The following is an 18383-nucleotide window of genomic DNA, read 5'->3' on the forward strand; positions in this document are numbered from 1 at the left end:
GTAATGGTGAGAGAGTGTGAGAGTGCGAGAGAAAGAAGGTTACCAGCGCTATGTACACGCGCTTTGCCGAGTGCCCGTGATCTGGCACTCGGCAAAGAATTTTTTTTTATTTTTAAAATAAGCTTTGCCGAGTGCCAGATCGGGGACACTCGGCAAAGGAGCCTTTGCCGAGTGTCGTCCAGGTGACACTCGGCAAAGATTAATTTACACTTCTTTGCCGAGTGTCACCCAAGGGGCACTCGGCAAAGCATACTTTGTCGAGTGTCAACCAGCTGACACTCGGCAAAGTACATTTGTATTTTTTTTTTGCCACCAAATTTTTTGTGGTTTGTTCCTACACTATGTAGACCTACATGTACCATTTGGGGACAATTATAACTGTGTTTTCAATATCTAGTAGATTTAGTTTGTTTATTTGCATTTCTTCAGAAAATTCAGATTTGAACTGCAGGTCACTCGAAACTTGGAAAACCGTGCATGCAAAAAATGATATCCATGCTACTTAGCACAAGTTACGATCAATTTCAGGAGCGGACAGGAAACTTCGAGCACCATGCTCACTGAACATGGTCGTGAACTTGCCATCCAGGTGTTTAAAAATTGTAGAAAACACAAACAAACTCAGAAAATCATGAAACCTGTCCACGTGCCATGATATCATATGTAGAGGTTGTGATAAAAAATTTAGAATGTTTGGAGAAAGTTGTGAGACAGTATGTGTAGAAACCTAAGAGAACTACACATGAAATCATGGAGTTTCAATGTGGATCTCTTAGGTTTGTATACATAGTGCGTCACAGCTTTCTCGAATTTTTTTTAAAATTTTATCGCATCCTCTACATATGATATCATGACACGTGGACATGTTTCATGATTTTCTGACTTTGTTTGTGTTTTATACAATTTTTAAACACCTGGATGGCAAGTTCACGACCATATTAAATGAGCATGGTGCTCGAAGTTTCCGGTCCACTCCTGAAATCGGTCGTAACTTGTGCTAAGTAGCATGGATATCATTTTTTCATGCACTGTTTTCCAAGTTTCGAGTGAGCTGCAGTTCAAATCTGAATTTTCCGAAAAAAAATCAAATAAACGAACTAAATCTACTAGCTATTGCAAACACTGTTATAATTGTCCCAAAATGGTACATGTAGGTCTACATAATGTAGGAACATACCACACAAAGTTTGGTGGCCAAAATGTAAAAAAACAAAAATATGGTTTGCCACTCGGCAAAGCCTGCTTTGCCGAGTGCCAAATATTAGGCACTCGGCAAAGAATCCTCTTTGCCGAGTGCCAGCCCTCGGCTCTCGGCAAAGAGTGACGGCCGTCAGCTTTAGAACGGCCGCTGACGGCCCTTTGCCGAGCGCTTTCTTTGCCGAGTGTTTGACACTCGGCAAACATGTCTTTGGCGAGTGCGGTCCTGTGCCGAGTGTCCTGCACTCGGTAAAAGAGGCTCGTTACCGAGAGCCGAACTTTGCCGCGTGCGGCTCTCGATAAATCCCTCTTTGCCGAGTGTCCGACAAAAGGCACTCGACAAAGAGTCCGACACTCGGCAAAGCCTCGGATTCCGGTAGTGCACCCATCCATGAGTGCATGCAATAGTTCATCGATGGAGTAACGAACTATATAAAAATAATAGTAATATGTAACAAAACAGAGTTGAAGCACAATAACTGCATGCGGCATAACCTACTCCAGCTAGCTTGTGTCCATAAGCAAAGCACAATAGTGAAAGCCAATAGTGAAAGCCAAAGAGGAAAAGGGAGAAGAAGCCTAAAAAGGCTATCAATCCCTCCTCCGCGTGCGACACGTCCCGTCGTCAACACCTACTACGACAGCCACCTTTTGCTTGCGCGCGAGTACTATTAAGTCGGCTACAGACAGAGGTTAGTAGAGGTCGGTCGTGGGATTATTATTCTTAGCTTAGCTGCGGGCTTTAATAAAGCTACTACTACTCCTACTACACACGACATGCCGGCCGGCCCTAGGCCCTAGCTCTTGCGCTTTTCTTTGCGCTGCAGATTAGTAATAACAACGAACAATGCATGCAGGCCGAATTAGATAGCGGATGGATTGACTCGATCTCGGCCTTTGTTTCCCGGCCCCACGCACTACTAGCTAGTTCAAGTGGCCAACCACACGCGTACAGTACAGTAGCCTCTAGCAGGCACCTTTAATTGGAGCGTACTGTGCCAATAATGTAAGTAATGACGGTAGGTGCGGGAAATAAACTAGTATTACGTAGTGCGCGCATGACCAAATCTTCTGCTTTGGAGGATTCGGCGCGTGCGCGTGGCCTCCTATATATCCCTTTTCTTTTCGTGCGTGTGTCTTCCTTTTTTTACTAATCTTAAAGCATCAGTCACATGTCAGGGAAACCGTAGCAATGTACTCTACACACATATTGAGTGGTCATCGCCAGATTTTGGGACGGTACACACTCAACTGTATTTTTTTAACACGAATGGATGAATAATCCATATATATCCGGATTTGTATCATATGATAAATTTGATATTATCTTTTTGTGAGCCTTTATAAGCTCAATGGAAAATAAATAAATAAATAAATCTGCATGACGGATTATATATTCTATTATTTGTTCGCTGTAAAAAAAATAAAAGGAACGATACCTGAATAAGTATTTATTCTATTCATCCCTAGCTAGTTAGCAAGACCCTTAGACCGCTTTCTGGTTACCCAAAACGCTATTTTGTATTATAGACTTGTTGGCGCCGATTTGGTCACCAAACACTATAAAGAACTGTCTGGTGCTACTTGTCACATTTAGATGATGTAGGGTCGAATAAAGTTAAAAATTCTTAGAGCATTGAGACACCACTATGATGGCCATCATTTATTTAGGACTAAAACAACAACAAACCCTAAGGTCTTCATGTGATAGTAATACGTTGGGTTTGGCTCCACAAGGTGATCGAACGATGGCAGCGGTCCACGACGGGTCTTTGGGTCACCTGACTCCTGACAGTGCAGAAACCTTGTATAGTAGTATGCGCGAGAGAGGCACCGTCTATAGGGATTGGACACATCTCCACTTGGATACGTGACAAAGCGTTCATGGTAGTCCTATTTAAGGCTATAAAAGTAGGAGTCCAGTGATTCATTCAGGACAGAGCAGAACAGTTCGTGGTTTTTCACCTCTAGAGCGATGTTGGTACTTGCCTCGATCACCACCATGGAATTGGGAACTTCCCCCTCTCCTGACCAGCTTCTATCCCTTACTACAAGCATTTAGATACAAGTAATATAAGGCTCATCTATCTCTACTGGAAATAAGATATTCTTTGTTGAAACCAGGATAAAGGCTTGTGTCTCTCCTTGCATCACCCATCTGGATTTAGACACGCATCACTAATTCACTAGTCGGTAGGATCATTTTGTCAAAACCGACAAGTAGAATGTAGGAGAAACTGCTAGAAACCACATTTTTAGTGCTCTGGCTTCTAACACAAAAAAAAACAGCTCTGGCTCTTATAGGGCACTCAACAAGAAGTTATTTGTTGTGATCGTTTGATAGAGCTTCACGACGAGCCAGAGTTAGAGTCGATTTTGTTCGCTGCGGCTTTAAACCGGCTATGTCTCATACATTATTTTTTCTTTATATTTTGTCTATATATATTGCAGCGATTAAATTACTACTTTTTTGTGGGTCGGGATGCGAACCACGAGGCGCTTGGGGTTTGTACGGTGTGCGTTGCGTACGGGATGTGCTACGCGCCGGCCCGGCGGCGGACGCAGCACTACTCTATCCATCGGTGGTATGGTATGGTATGGGCAAAAAAAACACACACACACACAGAAAAAAGGCGCCCAGCTTTGACCTAAACTCGAGTACAGTACGATCGATCCAGTGCAGTGCAGTGCTGTGCTAGTAGCCCTAGCTTTGTGAAAAGGAGCGCGCGGGCGGGGGTGTGTGCGCCGCGCCCACCGAGTGAGTGATGAGTGTTCTGTTCCTCGTCGTGAAATCGTTGATGGATGTCAAAGGCTCCACGCTTTTTATTCGTCACCCCTTTGCTTTCCTTCTCGACCACACCACACGTCGGAGGCTCTCGCGCGTGGCAGTGCAGCGCAAAGTTTGCGGAGGCCCCCAGTCCCCCACACGCATGGCGGCGGCACTGGCACTGTGGCACGCCGACGGGTAGCGCGCGGCGCTGCACAAACGTACAGTGAGTGACGGCGATGGACGCCCGACTCTGCTCCGGTCCGGCCTCCTGCAGGACCATTTGATTGGCCAAGCCCAAGAGAAAAAAAAAAAATCAGTGCATGTGCATGTAGCCATGTACAGATGCAGAACAAAATGCATGGCATGGCACCGCCAAAAACGGCCGGCTAGCTCCAGGCTGCAGCACGCGTGCCTGCCGTGTGCTTTTGCTTTCTTGTCCTACGTGTCTCCCTCCCATTCTTTCTCTCCCGCGTCGTTTGGTTTGGTTCCACCGGTACGCGTTTTCGATCGCTTCGCCTTGTGCAGCGACCAGGTACTAGAGAGAGGTTGACGAGGAGCACGTTTGCATGTTCATTGCTAGCCACCGGTTAGACTGTCTCCAACAACACACCGTAAATCGTTCTGTCCGCTAAATATACCGTGTAGCGAGCTACTTTACTCCTCCAGCAAGGTCCGCTAAAAGGTTCTCTATCTTAGCGGATGGTACAGTCGTCCTCCAAATATGGGGTCTTCCTGTGCGCACGCTAAATTATCTTCGTCCTGTCATCGCCTGTCATCGCGGCTCACTCGGACTTGTCATCGCGGCTCTTGTCATCGCGGCTGGAGCAGGTGGCTTGTGGTTGTCTTCTCGTGTGCATACGTGAAGGACGACACACTCATAGTGTTTGAGGAAATGCTCCAGCCATCAGCCACAATACTAATGTCGTTTTGTAATCCGCAAATGACTAAATTCTATTAATTAAGTTAATACATTAAAGATGATGAGATATAGAGGATGAATTTTAGAACACGTTGCTGGAGACGGTAAACATTTCAATTGCGGACTTCGTTTTTGCATTACTTACATAAGTATAAATTGTATGAATATGACTATTACAAAAAATAAATATAGTATATGAATTCTGTTAATATTATAGATATAGAGGATCAAATTTAGAGGACGTTGCTGGAGATAAAGAAAATATAGAGGACGGAATATTTTAGAGTGTTCTGTAAAGGACAGAGAATATTCTTTTAAGGGGTGAAATTTAGAGTACGCTGCTGGAGATAGCCTTAGAGCTGAAAGTTAGGTCGTCCGGGCCTATCGTGTTTTGGGCTAGCACAATATTAAAATAGTGGTTGGTATGGTGAAAAGTATGTGGTAATCCGGCCCGTGCGTTATCTGGGATGCGCAGGAAGCAGATTAGACACCGGTCTTGTGGTTTCTGTAGCCATCTTGTCTTCAGCGGGATTCACGGGAGAGCAGGCGGCGACGTCGTGCGTTTCTCTGTTGGTGCTATTTACCGAGGCTAGGCTCGAGCGAGACGGAGATTTCTCCCGAGGTCAAAAAACTCGATCGGGAAGGGATAGACTGTTCTCCCGGTATTACATTAAGAAGAGACTGAAACAATAGTCTCGGCCGATAAAATCCCCGAACCCTGGCCCTCCATCACTAACGGGCCGGCATCAACCGTCCACTATGTATCGGCCCAACTGGAGGGTGGCGCACAGGACATCGTAACCCCGAGAGCGGATGAGGCACATCGAGGGGATTTTTTTAACCGAGCCTGAAAATTCGCCCCCGAGGGGAATCGAACCCAGGACTTGGAGGTGCTACCCAAAAGTCCTTAACCACTAGGCTAGAGCCCCTTTCGCATTGATCCCGAGGTCGAGGTCGGAACACTGATACGCAGTCACGCCTGGAGCAGTTGGAATTGCAGTCGGAGTGGTCTCCTGCAAGATTCACGGGAGGATATGTAGGTGGCATTTAATGTGCTTCTGCTAGGGCAGTTGGCCGAGGTCGAGCTCGGGCGAGGCAGACATTTCTTCCGAGGCCGAGACCTTGACCAGTCGTTGCATGTCCCGCTCGAAGTGGTTTAAACAATGGCCGAAGTGAAGGAACAGTGCCCGGTATTCGCGCCCTGTGCGTCGTCGTGGGCGGTGAAAGTAGATAAAACCATACTCGTGTCGTCCTTTGTTAATTTCAGGACCGTACTTGAGGGGGTGCAGAGGGTGCGGCCGCACCGGCCCCCCAAAACAGAGGGCCCTATCCACTGGATGCTAGCACTTTTTCTTATTAAACCTATCTATCTTAGATGCTATCAACCAGTCTTATTTAGACTGATAAACTAATGTCTCAATTACTTATCGAATACCCCATCCGTTCCAAAATAATATTTGTTTTAGCTCTTGATTTCTATGTTTATATTCAATTAGATGATGATGAATCCACTAAAGAAGCAAAATGAATTCTATTTTGATATAGAGTATTATTTACTATACACATGATGGTTGCATTGGCGGGGAGAAGCTTTTTAAAATTAAAATATTTTTGTGAACTTTTTGATGTCAACAATAACTCAAGAGAGGTTAAATGGTTTGGCGATTCCATCTACCGAAAAGAAATTGTTGGATAAGATTGATCTTAATGATATAAGCGATGACTTTGTATCACAAAATGTTAGAAGATATTTTTAATAATATCAGATAACAAGTAAATATTTTTTGCTATATTTTATATTTGTCATCATATAAACTTTAAAACAGTGTATAATAATTTTTATACGTAAAATTTTCAATAATCTCTACTACTTATTAAGTTAGCAATAGTAGCCTGCCTTTTTGTGTTCTGCTATTCTGCGATCTCAGCCGTCCATTCTACCGTTCTACAATCTCAGCCGTCCAATCCCGCACACCAGTTTTCCGCGCGCAGAAAAAAAAATCAATCCATGGCTGCCTAGGGATCGAACCTTGGATCTATTGAGCAGAATGCCTAACCTTCCACCCTCTAGCCAACATGACTCATATAGAATTGTGTACAACTTCAACTAAAACGTCTTTTGTGTTTAACCCACCGTCCACTCTGCATGCTTCCTGAGTCTAGAAAAACATTTATAGCTTGGCCCCTGATCTTTCTGGAATTTGGGACGCAGTCCAGGAAATAAAGAAAATAGGGAAAAGGAGTTTAGAAATTGATTTTTAGTTTAAAAATAATTGCAGAAACCCATTTAATTTATGGAAATTTCATATTAAATCTAAATGAGTTCATTCTAATTTCTATAATTCTATAATATTATTTTTATCACATAATACCTCTGTTTTGTCATGAAAACAACAATAAAATTGATTTCCTAATTAATCCTATATCAAATACATAGAAACTTTGGAAATTCGTAACTTCCCCATTTTAATTCCAAATTGAATCGTTCCAGTTGTGTTAGTCTCGTATGAATATTTACTACGCAGTAACAACATTGATTATACCATGTTTCATACTTTTATAATTAGATATTTATTTATCCTATGTTAATTGGGTTAATCTATGTCTATTGGATTAATCTATACTACTATATTAAGGCTGCAAGTATAGCCTGCCTCATTTGTGTTCTGTCTTTGATCAATCTGGACCGTTCGTGCCACTCTGATCGCTCGTGCGCTCCTCCGTCCGATCCGTCAACTGCATAAAGAAATGCTACGCGTGCGGACTCACGGTCCCTGGCTGACCAATGGGGTCACACGACCAGAGGGGTCTTCTTCTCCGTATCTATCCCCCAACAGAATCTCACCATGCTGATCTCCGTCGAGCGTAACCGGGCCGTGATCCCTCGGCCTTGGGACTATATATATACGGTATAAACCGCACCCCCTTCCTTAGCCATAACATCTGCTAGCCAAGTTTTCAGAATCCAGCAAGAGCTTCATCAAGCAGAGAGAGAGGAGAGCGCTGCTACGAGTCATTTTCGCCTCACCGTCGGCTTTGTCTTGGTGGTCGGTCCAAAATCTTAGTGCTACCAGCAGTCGGTTGAATGAGTCAATGCAGGGGCAATCAGCCAAAGTTGGAAGAGGGGATGCGAAGTTGAGGTCAAGGTGAGGCCACCTCTGCAATTGTCCCTTCCTTTAACGAAACCAAACCCATGTTTCATTGTTTCATCAACAATAATAATAATAATGATGTTAAACCAGCATCAGACCCTCACAGCTGTCGCTGCTAAACCAGCCTTCACTGCAGAAGGTTCACATACTAGACTAATCCTTCAAAGTTTCTTAATAAACCACAATACAAGGAAGCATCTTTGGTAGGCTCATGCTCGCACCCCTAGCTCAGCCATCAATACAAAAATAGTCCCAGCAACATAGGCAGCCCATCTGATATGGAAAAAGTTTCATTAAACATCAATAAACATGAAAGTTATTCATAATAGACGAATATAAAAACATCTTACTTTTGGGATGGATCCCGAGAAAAGTATTCCTTCACATTATCATAAGATATTGGTTTGTCGCCATCCATAAAATCAGAAAGGTCCATGTCAAACGTAGGTGCACGATTACTTAATTCAGAACCAAAGGATACCTGCGCAAACATATTTAGTAAGATCACCTATTTTTATAATATTTTTCTCATATTTTTTTTTCCATCTTTGGTGTAATGTTATCATATCTATTATTTGTTTGATTATTTGTATTGCTACGAGTAGAAGCGATGTGACGAGTAATCTGAAGCCCAACTTTTGGGTCAACATCTGGACTACAAGTTTATCGTAAGTATAAGGCAAGTTGTATCCGTTATAGCAAGTATAAGGCAAGTTCCAATTCAAATGGCCAAAGGCGCGTCGCCGGGTTCGGTGTTTAGTAGGAAGACAGCTTGTAAACCCTCGATCCGTGAATGAACGGTCCATATTAGAGCTGGTCGATACCCTTGGCCTTTCGTCCTTTTATCGTGGGCCGTTGATCTGCGGGCATGTGGCCAGGATTAGATCGCTGTGTAATCCTGGTGCAATCAACCCTGACCAGCGGATCTGGATCTAACGGATCCGATGGGATGGTGGGGATTTTAAATCCGGGTCGTTGATCTCGAGATCAGGGGCCACAAATGCATACCGATTCGTTTGGGTGATTGATTTAATCTGGGCCATCCAGGTGGGATCGAGCAGCCCCTGATTTTTGTGATATTAGTAGCCGCCGTCCAACAACCGGATATAATTATGAATTTAATCCGAAAATTGAAATTTAGTACAAAATTTAATCCTAAAACTTAGTAAACCCATAACTTCTATGTTTCAACTCTAAATTAATTCATTCCAGTTGCATTAGACTCAATGTTAATATTGTTTATCATCCAGTAACTTTATTTTGTTATGAAATTAGGATTAAAAAAATTATGCACTTAGTTCCTTTTAATCCAACACTTAAAACTTTGGAAATCCATAACTTCTTCGTTTTAATTTCGACTTAGTCCATTCAAATTGCGTTGCTTCATAATAAAATTGTCTACGCACTGGTAGTATTAATTGCCCAATAATTCATAGTTTAGGAATAGATAAATGGTAAGTGGAGGAAGAATCCGACCTTGGCACGTGGGAAGCGCTTGCAGAGGAAGGTCGGAAGCGCGAGGAGGTGGTAATCGTGGATCCAGACGAGGTCCTCGTCGGGGGACAACACCTCGGTGAGGCGGTCGACGAACGCCCTATTGGCCGAGAGGAAGGAGTGGTAGAGCGTACGCTGGAAAGGGAGGCCACCGAGCGAGGTTATTGAAATGCAGCAGGAAGCGCTTGCGGAGGGAAGAATCTGACCTTGGCGCGCGGGAAGCGCTTGCGGAGGAAGGTCGGGAGCGCGAGGAGGTGGTAATCGTGGATCCAGACGAGGTCCTCGTCGGGGGACAGCACCTCGGTGAGGCAGTCGACGAACGCCCTATTGGCCGAGAGGAAGGAGTGGTAGAGCGTACGCTGGAAAGGGAGGCCACCGAGCGAGGATATTGAAATGTAGCAGGAAGCGCTTGCGGAGGGAAGAATCCAACCTTGGCGCGCGGAAAGCGCTTGCGGAGGAAGGTCGGGAGCGCGAGGAGGTGGTAATCGTGGATCCAGACGAGGTCCTCGTCGGGGACAGCACCTCGGTGAGGCGGTCGACGAACGCCCTATTGGCCGAGAGGAAGGAGTGGTAGAGCGTATGCTGGAAAGGGAGGCCACCGAGCGAGGATATTGAAATGCAGTAGGAAGCGCTTGTGGAGGGAAGAATCCGACCTTGGCGCGCGGGAAGCGCTTGCGGAGGAAGGTCAGGAGCGCGAGGAGGTGGTAATCGTGGATCCAGACGAGGTCCTCGTTGGGGGATAGCACCTCGGTGAGGCGGTCGGCGAACGCCCTGTTGGCCGAGAGGAAGGAGTGGTAGAGCGTTCGCTGGAAAGGGAGGCCACCGATTTTGAAATGCAGCAGCATCTTGATGTCTCTACTGAACACTAGAAACAACTGGAGGATAAAATACTCTTCCACCAAGAATAAGGTTCTCATTTGTGCTAGCAGAATCAGAGCTAATTGCATCATTAGTTCTAGGAACCTACTGGGGTTGAACTTTATCACCCATCTGGTACACATTTGTGCTCGGTATGGATTGTATAGATTATATGGAGGAGATTAAAACTAGGGAGACTGTTTGTGGAAGCTCGGTAGTATAATAACAGTTCAGAAAAAATGAAGCAAATCTATAGTTGTCTAACCAAACTAAATGTCCCCAATAGGAGAAAGAGCCAAACCTGAGTAAACTACTTGAGTAAGTGAGAATTATTACCTTAAGCTCCTTATGATGTTTGTTGTTACATTAGTCTACACCTCTAGAGGCTACTGTTTTTGCACAGCTACTACTTCCCCCTTTGTTGATTTATATTCCTTTCAAGGTGGCCAATGGGTTCAGATTTGGCGCTCTTGTCGCGTGTTAGTCTTGCGGATTGTAACCTTTCTTATCCCTTAGTTCAATTCATGGATAAATTTTTGTTTTAGGCTACTCTTTTGCTGTGTTACATTATTACAAAAAACAACTTGGTCTTGGTTCATTTCTGACATGAAAGTAGCCTCTTGCTGTTCTTATGCTTCCCCTAATATAACTTTTATTTTTTTGAATAATTTCCCAGCTTGTCGACAATTAGAGGCTCTCCCATTCTTGGATCCACTGAAGCATTTTAGAGGTGCTCTATTCTACTATCAAAGGTTAGCATGATTGTTTATGCACATCTCCTACTCCCTTCTTTGCTTAGTAATGGTTGATAAGTATAAGCACATGAATAGTATGGAAGAAAAAAGATAATACATTATTACAAAAAACAATTTGGTCTTGGTTCATTTTCTGACATGAAAGTAGCCTCTTGTTGTTCTTATGCTTCCCCTAATATAACTTTTATATGACATATGTTAAGTAATACAATGTCGAGCTTGTGTGTATTGGGGTTTTTTTATTGAGGTATAAAGTTTATTTGCATTCTTTCGATATATATCGGTTGATGCTAATTTTTAAATAAAATGATAGTGGGGAGGCTTAGCTGGTAGTATACTTTGAGTTCGGTGCACTTGCATCCGTTCACAATTCTCTTTGTCGTTTGCTTCTCTTCATGTTCTTTTCCGAATATACCATTCAACACAAAGGCAAACACCCTTTAGTGCTTCTCTTCATGTTATTTTCCAGTTACATCGATTGCTCTGTGAGACAACCACTCACTTGCATTTCTTAAAGCATTGGCAGTTATATGTAGCAGTCCCATAATACCTCTCGCATCAACAAACATGAAACAAGTTCTTCTTACCCAATGATGAACAAAGATATATAACAACCTAGGGAGTCTGTCTGCATAAACTCACTTGAAATCAGAACCTTGATGACGACATGATGACTGATGAGATTAAATGGCTTTATAAAGTAAACGACATGATAATTGATCAGAAACTCGATGACGGCATGAGATTTGATGAGAATAAAAGGCACATTTATCAATATCTCTACAAAGAATAGATTAGTGTACAATTGTCGATATATTGTTTGTTTTCATGTAATTGTTGTGCACTCGCGTTTTATTAATAATTTGTAAGTCGTTGCAACGCACACCTAACTATCATATATATAGGTCTGCATGATATTAATGGTTGTAATGTAGTGGTGAAACAGGTAGATTAAAATAACAAAATTTATATGTATAGCCAGGATCACCAATGGATTACAACATCTTTTCTCATAACAATATAACACATTTATATATAAGTTATCATGATATTATATGTCCCCGTTGCAACGCACGGACACTAACCTAGTATATATATATATAATTATTTATTTGTGTGTGGATGAGCCTCTGGAGTTCGTCTTGGTACTAAAAAGTCAGAACCGGTCCTAGTTAATTTTAACGTTCTTAATAAAAAAAAGGTGAACGTAGGAATGCACGTCCTGAAATCGGAGTTTGGCGTAGGAGGCTAGCGCATCTAGCGAATGAGAAATGTGCATCTCGGCTGAGTCTCGGGAGGGCTACGACGTTTGGCGTAGGAGGCTGGCTTGCCTGGCTGAGGCAGAGCTTCTTCGTGCGGTCAGCTTAGCCGTGGCATGACTCGGAAGCCCGACAGTGCACGCGCGGAAATAACAGCACGCCGCAGGGGCATTTCCGTCAAGGGCCGCCCATAAGAGTCCACACGCTTGCGCTGCCCTGCCCCGCCCTCCCCCGCAGCCGCCCCGCCCTTGGCCTCGCCTTTCCTTGCTTCCTTCTCGAGCAGAGCAACAGAGCAGGTGAGGCAGTCAGCACGCTCAGCCACACCCACAGAGACGCGGCACGCCTCCACTCCTCCTCCGACTCCGAGGCCAGCACGCCGCACGCTCCGCCTCGCAGTCGCAGCCCCTAGCCTCTCGCGCGTGCTTCTTCTTCCTCCTCGCTCCGGGGGCTCGATCTGGTGAGTGCCCTGGCCTGCTCGTGTGGGTTTTGGAGGAGGGTTCCTGAGTGCCATGTCGTCGGGGGTACTGATACGATAGGATAGATTCGGGGCTAAATTTGTGGGCGCCGTCTCTAAGGATGATTTGGTGATTTGGGCATTGGGTTCCGTCTGCGCTCCTTCCTCCCAATTTTGGGTTCCCTCTGAACTCTGAATTCTCCATACATGGCCGCATCGATCTATTACGCAGTTGGTAGAATCGGCCTTTCCAGTTCTCAGTACTCATATTTGGGCTCATCCCATCTGGGGAGCGTCGCGCCACCATTTCGTGCTACATCTCCGTGTACCATGTACAATGATGAGCCTGTTTGGATCCCGTGGCACTAAGTACTAGTTTTTATTTATGCTGCGTCCAACGGGACTACGGGAGGAAATAAGCTTGCTAGAGCCGCGTCATTTCTTTCTGCGTGCCTTTCCAGGAGCTGTCCCGGTGTAAATTTTGCTCATGGTTAATGCTTACTCGTTGTGCTATTAGAAGCTTATGCAATCATATTCCGCTGTATCTTGGAGCTGCCTACCGATTTGGCTCTGAATGGGTTGCACATTGTTGCTTAGAATCCGGTTAATTAGCCTCGTTTTTTTTCCTCAGATGTCTCACATATGCAGTAGATTAGTAGACAATAGTAGTCTAACAGATTGCCGAGCATACATCTGATACCAGCACACATTTGTTTCGTTTCGTATATATGAAAGTATTGCTGTGTCCTTCTGTTTAAGGAAACTCACCCGGGTTTTCCAATTTCCATTCGTGCAGGTAACTCTGGTGGGGGACAATCAAGAACTGAACACTCGACACTGGCACAGAGCTCTGGCAGCATGCGGTGGCTCGGTCTATCTGTCGATGTGTTCCGCAGGGGGATCTCCTTGAACCTTTACTGCCGTGTGATTCTGTAAATCGTCTCCGTGGCTACCGGCTTTTCCTTCGCACGCCTCCTGATTCATGAGAGGCTTGTGAAGGCACTTTACATCTTCCCCACCCAGTCATTAATTGGCGTCGCTGTTAGGCTGTTGTGGTTGTTTGGCCAAGGCTTTTGAGGAGAACGGGCTGGAGTACTGATGGTGTGGAAAGCAGCCGCTCAGACGAGATTCCGCGTGTTTAAGCATGAGAACGGAATCACAGTGAGGGCTATTGCTTGCTTCCAGCCGCTGCAAAATTGCCAGGTAGTGAGGCAAAAGGGCAAACATTTGTTAAGGATTTTCCTTTCTTCACTTGATGGTTCTGACATTTGCTTCGGTATATCTGCTGTAGGCCGAGTACTTCCGCCATCTCCTCAAGCCCGTGACGTAGCTCCCCTCTGCTCTCCACCTGCTGCTGAATAAACTTACAGCCTTAGTTTTTTCTCCATAGCAACTGAAGTGGGAGAACATCCCAGTCGTTCATCGGGACTTTCTGCTGGTAAGAACATCATCCTTTCATTCATGTTGCTGCTACCTGTCTCTATTTGATATTGATATATACTGACGCTCAGTTCCTTCTTGGTAATCTCAGGTAGTTCTGTCCGGTGGTTGTTTTAATTTATTCATCATGGGGGACAAGGTGAATCCCTGGTGCCATTGGCCTAATCCTCAATGGAAATTCAACACTGAGAGTTCTGCCGGCAATCTGCACCCACCTGATGTCGGGCTTGCTAATGCCGATTCGGTGGCATTGCCTGCATACCACCTTAACGCAGCACCTATGCCATTTTTCGCAGCATCGTCGATTGCTGAGAGACCTCTTCCAATGGGCCCGAGACACGTCACGACATTGGCACCAAGTTTCGAATCGCCTGCACCGTGTCCCTCGCGTAAGAGACCTTCAGTCCTCTACCAGAAGGAAACTCATGGTCCCACCGCAGCTCCTTTGCGGAGGAGCAAGGGGCCACTGGATCCTGTGCCGGAGCTCCAAGGTAGCAACGAGACCAACGTAACCGACGTTGGAGCAGAAGAAACCGAGGGTGTTCACGAGAACACAGACGAGATCGATGCCCTCCTGGACTCCTCCGACTCGGACGAAGGGCCGCACGAACTCGACAGGGCCAGGAGGCAGCCTGCTGCAGAGAACGAGACCTCGAGCGTCGAGTCGGTGGCCAGTGCCGCAGGTTCTGCGCCGCCGGCCAAGAAGAGGAGGCTCAGCTCTTGCACGGACAGGTCCGTCGTCGACACCGCCAGTTCGGCGAGGCCGGACCATTCCGTCGAGCAGAAGCCTCTCGCGAGCGACTGCGACGCGCAGTCGTGCTGCGTCGGCGAGGTGGTGGAAAGCGGCCGCCTTAGGTTCTCTCCGGGGGAGGGGGAGGGGGAGGTGGAGGCAGCAGAAGGCGACAGCCCCGACGACCAGAGGCGGAGGAGAGAGAGGATCCAAGAGACCGTGGCTGCGCTGAGAAACATCGTCCCGGGGGGCACCGCCAAGGACGCCACGGCCGTTCTCGACGAAGCCATCTGCTACCTGCAGTATCTGAAGCTGAAGGTCAAGACGCTGGGAGCTGCCTCCCTCTAGCCTCCTGGACAGGGAGTCATCTGGCTTTCTGCTGTTCTACATAAGTATGGAGTGCAGGCAGGCATTGGGTAATAAGGTGAAAGATGCCGGAGACCATATCAGAATTTGGCGGTGCTTCAGGACACGCACCACACCAGGGGTGAAAACAACGGGGAGAAGGGGGAAAAAAAGGTCCAATGGTGCTTGCTTTGCTGCTTCCCCGCCCGTGTACCACCCCCACCACAAGGCTCTCGAACGATGCTGTGGGCAACGACTGGCGTGCAGCATTGCGAAGAGCGTCTTCAACCGAAGCGAGGCGGGTATGTTTTCCGTCGTCCATTTGTGGCGGAGCAACATGGAGGCCAAAAGATCCATCCACCAGTCACCACCACCTAATATGCTGCTCTCCAGTGACAGTGAGCTGCTAGTGTAAGCACCATCTTTCTGTCTGGGAGCATGGATCTTCCACCCTAAGAGCTGTCGGTGCCTGCCTGTATCACTCGCCGTCCTCAAAAAGGCCCTCACGGCACGGGTTGGTGCAACGTATGCGCTATGCAAAGCTAGAAGACATCTTTTGCTGACCGTGATCCAAAGCAAAGAGCGGCACTGACCACCAAAGGCAAGGAAAGGGGGGGAGATGGGCTGGAGCCTGGAGTCCAACAAAGTGCTGTGTGCCTGACGTGGATGAGCTCAAACTCTGAGCCACACCAATTGCGCGGGCGGGCGCCTTTCATCATCTCACGCTGCTTTGCTTTCTCTCAAATCCCGCTGCATGTGCCACCACACTAGCGTACATACGTATGTATGCTTGTGTAATCGCTTTGACACGCCTTTGTACGCGGTGTAATCATGTATAGTCCTAGCTTTAGGACGGTTTCTCTGCTGGATCCGGATGAATGAGCCTTGCTCGTCAAGTGTGCGTGCGTGCGTGCGTCTATAGTCCTGTTCTGTTGGCAATGATTGTTTGGAGGCTGCATCGTCGTCGTCCCGTTGTTGCCCCTCGACTAGAAGGGGATTAAATCCTCTTCTGGATTGGTATAACCGAAGCCGAAGAGTGCTGCTGCGGCGCTGCCACTGCCGGATTGGGAACCGCTTTGGTCCCTGTAGGGAACGGATGGCGGGAGGGATTCCGAGTGGGGGCACGCGTGGGGAGCGGAGCGTGCAGCGACCGTCGCGGCGGAATGAGTGGCGAGGCAGATGGAGTGGAGCCGTCGAGGCCGCCTGCTTTCCTTCGGTTCGTTGCGCCGAGGTGAGGTGGGGCCGGCCCCAATGCCAAAGCGGAAGATGGAGAGGACTGCACTGCACAGGCATCATCGCACTCGCATGCGCATGCGACGGAACGGAGTGCGGGCCGTAGTATCCGCCCCCCCTCAACTCCCTGTAGCAAAGCCTTTATAGACGTGCAAACCAGGTCACCTGGCGGTGGTCATACATTGAAGGAGTCTTCGAAACCATTGCTTTACTTCTGTAACACCCTGTTTTAAAGGAACAAAGCTGGGTGCATCTCATACATGCGCCAAGAAGACAACATATATAATAACAGAGTATATAGAGTTAAATGTCACAAAACATCAGAGTATTTATTACATAGCGGAAGTCTTATTACAAAATAAAGATAAATATAAAACGAACTAAGGATCGTCGGCGCCAATGTCGACTGAGAAACACCACCTAGATCAAGTCGAATGCCTCAGTGTTAGGCAGCTCCTCTCCGACCACCTGTTCTTCTCCTGTGGGGGGGGGGTGTGAGACAGCAAGAGTGAGCTCACATACGTTCATAGCTCAACAAGTCGTGGGGAATAATGTGGCATGAACTCACCAAAGGTGGGAGTTCATAAAGTGTAAGGCTAATCAATGAAATAAAGGTTGAGGCTAAGCATTGCTTTTATAAGTTGGTCAAAATTTTATTAGCAATTACTAAGTGTAAGTAAATACCAAACCTTAATAATAATAAAGAACAGTAATAGTAAAATAATCCCAAATGCGATGCAAATGTCAAATTAAATTTAAGTTCCATATTTAATCATGTGAGGGTCCGAGCCGCTCATGACCATGAGCACGGCTAGTATACCAGTTTTACACTCTGCAGAGGTTGCACATCTTTACCCACAAGTCATGTTACCCATCTGCCAAGAGATGGCCAATCCCATACACCTCTACCGAGGAGGCGAGGCAGGGTAACACTACGAGGCCTTTACAAAGTTCCACTAGCTTCAGAAATCCCGCTACAATTTATAGGAAGCTCCAGTGCAGGGTTCTTGCCTAACCGCCATCGTAGCAAAATCAACCCAAGGACCTCCCTACACTGACCACTCCCCTACTGCCCTTGCCCCTTTCGGGTAAGGAAGACCTCCACTAGCTTTCCTAGTTAATCAGCCAAGGGCGTCCCATTATACCCTTGTGGTAGCACTGTTTTCCCGGGTGGTCGCTCCATGTTCCCATTAACATAATGATCTTAACATGAACAATAATAATAAAAGAGAATAAAAGAGTAATTATGAATAAAGTATCTTCATACCCAAATCCACATAAAGCAATAGCAGGTACTACCCAAAAATATTTCAGTGGTAAACAAGGTATAAAGATAGCCAAAACTAGGGTAACCTATTGGGTCCCATCAAAGTTAACCTATGCAGATCATTATAATTAATGAGAACATGGCTGGGAAAAGTAAGTGATCAAGGGCACAACTTGCCTGGCACTTGAGATCCAGTTACCAGGGTGATCTTCAGGTGACTCGAAACCTTGCTGCTAGTCGTAGCAATACAAACAAACATGGTATAGATAAAATATCATCACACCAAACATAATAACAAACTGAATGATAATGATCTACGCGTTGCTACGAGACTAACGCAACTGGAACGAGTCAAATCGAAGTTAAAACGAAGGAGATACGAATTTCCTAAGGTTTTATGTGCTTGGCATCAGATTAATTAAGAAATAATTTTTTAATGTGACTTTCATGTCAAAACAGAGACACTATGTGATAAACAACATTATTACAAAATTATAGGAATTGGAATGA

At 45.9% G+C, this 18383-nt stretch overlaps 2 protein-coding genes across 3 annotated transcripts; one reads left to right on the forward strand and one right to left on the reverse strand.

Moving 5' to 3' along the window:
• Positions 1-7814: 7814 nt before the first annotated feature.
• Positions 7815-16804, forward strand: LOC103639011 (transcription factor BPE-like). 2 transcript variants are annotated; one of them, XM_008661789.4, is made up of 5 exons: positions 7815-8032; positions 11067-11142; positions 13655-14061; positions 14150-14296; positions 14390-16331. In XM_008661789.4, the coding sequence occupies exon 5, from the start codon at positions 14426-14428 to the stop codon at positions 15374-15376; it is 951 nt and encodes a 316-aa protein (XP_008660011.1). In that variant the 5' UTR covers positions 7815-8032; positions 11067-11142; positions 13655-14061; positions 14150-14296; positions 14390-14425; the 3' UTR covers positions 15377-16331. The 2 variants fall into 2 exon arrangements, with proteins under 2 accessions (XP_008660011.1, NP_001316021.1); NM_001329092.1 differs by lacking the exons at positions 7815-8032; positions 11067-11142 and adding an exon at positions 12635-12861 and having other exon boundaries at positions 14390-16804.
• On the reverse strand, positions 8045-11060 carry LOC109942184 (uncharacterized). Its single transcript, XM_020543874.3, has 2 exons — positions 8389-11060; positions 8045-8311 (listed from the first exon to the last, which is right to left on the reverse strand). The coding sequence occupies exon 1, from the start codon at positions 10531-10533 to the stop codon at positions 9694-9696; it is 840 nt and encodes a 279-aa protein (XP_020399463.1). The 5' UTR covers positions 10534-11060; the 3' UTR covers positions 8045-8311; positions 8389-9693.
• Positions 16805-18383: the final 1579 nt, after the last annotated feature.

Source organism: Zea mays, chromosome 9, assembly GCF_902167145.1.
Source record: "Zea mays cultivar B73 chromosome 9, Zm-B73-REFERENCE-NAM-5.0, whole genome shotgun sequence".
NCBI classification, from domain to species: domain Eukaryota; kingdom Viridiplantae; phylum Streptophyta; class Magnoliopsida; order Poales; family Poaceae; genus Zea; species Zea mays.